This window comes from Botryllus schlosseri, chromosome 11, assembly GCF_051294905.1.
Source record: "Botryllus schlosseri isolate E-star chromosome 11, Bs_hap1, whole genome shotgun sequence".
In the NCBI taxonomy this organism is placed as follows: domain Eukaryota; kingdom Metazoa; phylum Chordata; class Ascidiacea; order Stolidobranchia; family Styelidae; genus Botryllus; species Botryllus schlosseri.
In genome coordinates this window covers 13,345,526-13,349,546 of record NC_137246.1, presented here as the reverse complement: position 1 = coordinate 13,349,546, position 4,021 = coordinate 13,345,526, and the positions used below count along the sequence as shown (strand labels likewise).

The window sequence follows — 4,021 nt, the reverse complement described above, 5'->3', positions numbered from 1 at the left end:
TCAACACGCTCCTTTTGTGGCGTGGTCGATAAAGTCTCTGTAATACGCCACGTTCGTATAAATTCCCGGCCTTAGATCGTTAGTATCCGTTGAGCACATCTTGGTGCCTGCAATAGCCACGCCCACGATGGTCCACCAGTTCGTAGCAGTCTCGTGAACTAAAGGTCCGCCTGAATCGCCCTTTGATAAGGAAGACAAATTAGCAAGACAGGAAATACATGCTGTATAGGGTAAAACAAGAGGAATTCGAGGATATGTATATGATGATGTCACGAACACAAAATTCATCAGAGTTTAACGACGTTAGAGGAGTTCAAATCTAGATTATCACGTGATCCCGGTTATACGTAGCGACTCCTTCACTTATTGCGTGGAAAATAATCGAACAGTTACAGTAGTTATGTTGGAACGACAAAGGGTCATTAATCTGTTACCCAGCAAGCATCTTGCAGATAAGCTTCCTCTGTACATATCCGATCCTTCTTTTGGTATTTCTTAGGGGTCTCCCAACGCTTCCAGCACTCATCGAGACTTATCAAAGGTAACGGCAACTCCTTCAACTTCGTTCCATTGCCACCAACATCTGATACGAAGTAAAAGCAGTGCAATTCAAAGACACATCATGTATCGTACAATTGCTCACAGCATGATCATGAACAGGCATATATTGTGTATTCGACGCAAATAAATAACATGAAACCATACACCTCTGCATTCGTTTAATTATAGGGCCTATCCTCACTTAATGTAACTCCCCATCCAGTCACCCACACAGTGTCCTTCGCTGACAAATGTATATCTTTAGGCGGTAAGCACGCTGGTCGAACGAATGTAGAGATAAATAGATCTTCCTGAATTTGGTAATAGCATAATGTTTATGTCACCTTCTACATTTATTGTAACACATTAATATTAATACTGACCTCCAGTTTAGCGACGGCGATATCGTGTTTTAGGGAAGCAAAATCGTACTTCGGATGAGTGATGAATCGGTCTAAAAGACCAATTTGAGACGGGAACTCAACTCCCGATATGAAATACGTGCCAAACCAGATGGCGAACGACTCAATCTTTGTCCTAAGTAGATGGAGAAATAGGTTAGCAGCACAGTCATATGTCGAGCATTGAATCGCAGAAGAGGAGTGTTTTCACCAATTTCTAGATCATATATACACGTGTACACTGTACACTGTGTAAAGTGACGTGTGGAGAGGTTCATGAATAGCGAGGCACTGCACCTTTCAGATTCACATTTACTACTACTATACACCCAAAATGTAAGCTGATTCAGTTGGCGACTTCTTTCTTATCACATTAGCACGCAGCCTGTGTGCTACTAATGGAAAACGTATAACACAGTGATTCAGGTGGCGAGATAGGGTATTGGTATAATCCACAGCTGTAACAGTGTAACATCCATGAATTGCGGGTTTGGGGTCGACTCCAGAATTCCTACCTAAGCGTTGAAGGTTTATCGAGGTTGCTCCTCGCCATTTCATCCACGTAAGCGAATGAAGTTACCCGTGCTACAAGTCGGCAACTACGGGATAAAAATGAGAAAATTGGCCTGATGTATATGACAAATATGACCCTAGTAGTCGACAATGAATACTACAAACAGCAACAATAACAACAACACAGTGTTTCCCAAACTGCTGCCGCCACAGATTGTCAGTTGTGCCGGGAATATAGCTGCAATTTTGGAAAATAACTTCGTAAATATTTACAACGAGACATGTAGGCAAGTATATGCAACTTCAAAGCGCTGTAACTACTTCATAGCTGATTATTAAACACATATGGTCAATACAATTTTACCAATCATGGCATTGCTGATGAGTATGGTATTTGTTATGTCATAATTGGGCTGCTTTGCGTCGAAGATAGTCTTTAATTTGTTTCAGACTCCTGGTCAATCAACTTATAAACAATGAAATACTCCACAAAACCTGACTACACTGCCTGAACATCAACTTGCATTGCAATGATACTACTCGGGTTTGTTGTTCACAACTTTAGATGGGCAGTTCGTCTATTCAAAAGCTGTGCCCGAGAGAGACTGCTTGGAACTAAAGACCAAATGCGGGCATGTTTTCGACGATGCAATGCAACCTCGTTTTAAGTCTTATATGCTCGTATGAATACGCATAGCCAGAGCATTACCAAGTTCAATGAATTTTTCAAAAATAAAGTTTTTTACGTGTACCGCGAGAATTTATATTATTTCTATTGTATCACAACTAGGGCTGGGCACAATGATTCGAGTACTCGAATCTGAATCGAGTATTAACTTTAATGATTCGAGTCGAGTAGTAGAAGACGATTTTTTCGAGTACTGAAATTATACGCTACTCACCACTGAAAGTTGATTTATCAACGATCAACGAGTTTATGCTAATTTCACTGTTGAAGCCTTGAAACCTTGATTGGCCGTATCGTAGGATACGAAACATGAAGTACAAAGCTACGAACGTTACTGGAAATAGCACATTTCCGAAGTCCTGATTATCCCACAATATTGTCACCAAGTGCAATGAAATAGGTATGTTCGAAAAAAATAACAAAGTATCCTTAATACGATGGATGACAGGCATTATATTCTTTGTGGTCGCTTAAAAGGTACACATTTGAACTTTGACAAATAATATTCTGTCATGACGTCATAATGAGTGATACTCGATTACTCGACTCGACTCGAAGCATTGTACGTGATTCAGAATCGAATCACTCAGGTACTCGATTTTGCCCAGCCCTAATCACAACCCAAAAAGGATTGGGGACCACTGTAATAATAGCTGAATCAGTATGGGAATTTATTGGATCTGCAATCTGCACTGCATGTTGGCCATCACAACTACACCGTTCATATTATACCAGGGGTCTCATACTCAAATGTGCTCGCGGGCCAATTTTCCATTTCGTGATGACGCAGCGAGCCGCAGCTTGAATAATAGGGGTATTCAATGTCTTTCAAAGTAGGCCTATAGTCGTTATTTGACCGGATAAAATTTTCGGATGGATAGTGAGCCGATCCAGCACACTGGAATTCCACGCGCACCGCGAAAATGTGATTTGCCACTATAGCGATTTACACCGGGCACTATAAAAAATCACATTTATCAATATTTGAAAAAGATTGTTGTATAGTTGGTACTTGGTGGAAAGTGAAAATAATCTGTCAAAATTATGAGATAAAGACCCACCCGATGCGAGAGGACAAATGCACCATGTCATCATAAAAGCTAACGCGTTATGAGTATTCAGCTAGCGGCGTGTCACATCTATAGCTAGATTATTTTAGAATTAAAGAATGATTGATCTGGTATCACAGCATTTGAACAGTGCGCTGTAATGCAGGTTTTTAGGAACACTCCTGATAAAGGCTATTTGATCATGTCATTGCCTATAAATACAAATCTAAACAGAGATAGATTTTCCTTCAATTGTTGAAACAGATAAATAACAACAAAAATATAATAATCAACGTGTCATAGTAATAGAAATGCCCCTCTACGTTGCTCGCCACTATTAAGTGGCGTTAATAGCATAGATCAGGGGTGTCAAACTCAACTTGGTCGCAGGCCGGATTCAAACCTTCAAATCGCTCGCGGGCCGCACCAGTCAAATGTTCCAAAATATTACCACAAAACGTATGCCATTGTTTTTAATTTTAATACTATATTATCAATCCTATATACACGATAGTAGGCCTATATCACATCATATTACGGATCATAGGGGTTCTATTCCAGCTATTACACTTTTATTCAACAACTATGGAATTATGGCAATAATTCGATAACTGGGGGGTTGAATAAAGTTATAAACCGCTAAAACAGAGGCTTTTACGATGATATGAGTTGTCATATATCTATGCACCCTTTGATTAAGTCGTATCCTGGCGTCAACCCTGCGTGTGCGTTTTGTGTAATACAAGAGCTGACCACAAATATTTGAATTCTAATTCCGAGTATAACTATTATATTCTCGTAACCTGCATATGAAGGTTTCGCATCGGCGT

The 4,021-nt window shown here is 40.0% G+C and overlaps 1 protein-coding gene across 1 annotated transcript; it reads right to left on the bottom strand.

Annotated features, from left to right (window-relative positions):
- On the bottom strand, window positions 1-1,494 carry LOC145450028 (plasma kallikrein-like). The gene is made up of 5 exons (XM_080328479.1): window positions 1,457-1,494; window positions 924-1,077; window positions 743-851; window positions 435-583; window positions 1-180 (listed from the first exon to the last, which is right to left on the bottom strand). Exons 1-5 carry the CDS (start codon window positions 1,492-1,494, stop codon window positions 1-3), a joined length of 630 nt encoding a protein of 209 aa, XP_080184605.1.
- Window positions 1,495-4,021: the final 2,527 nt, after the last annotated feature.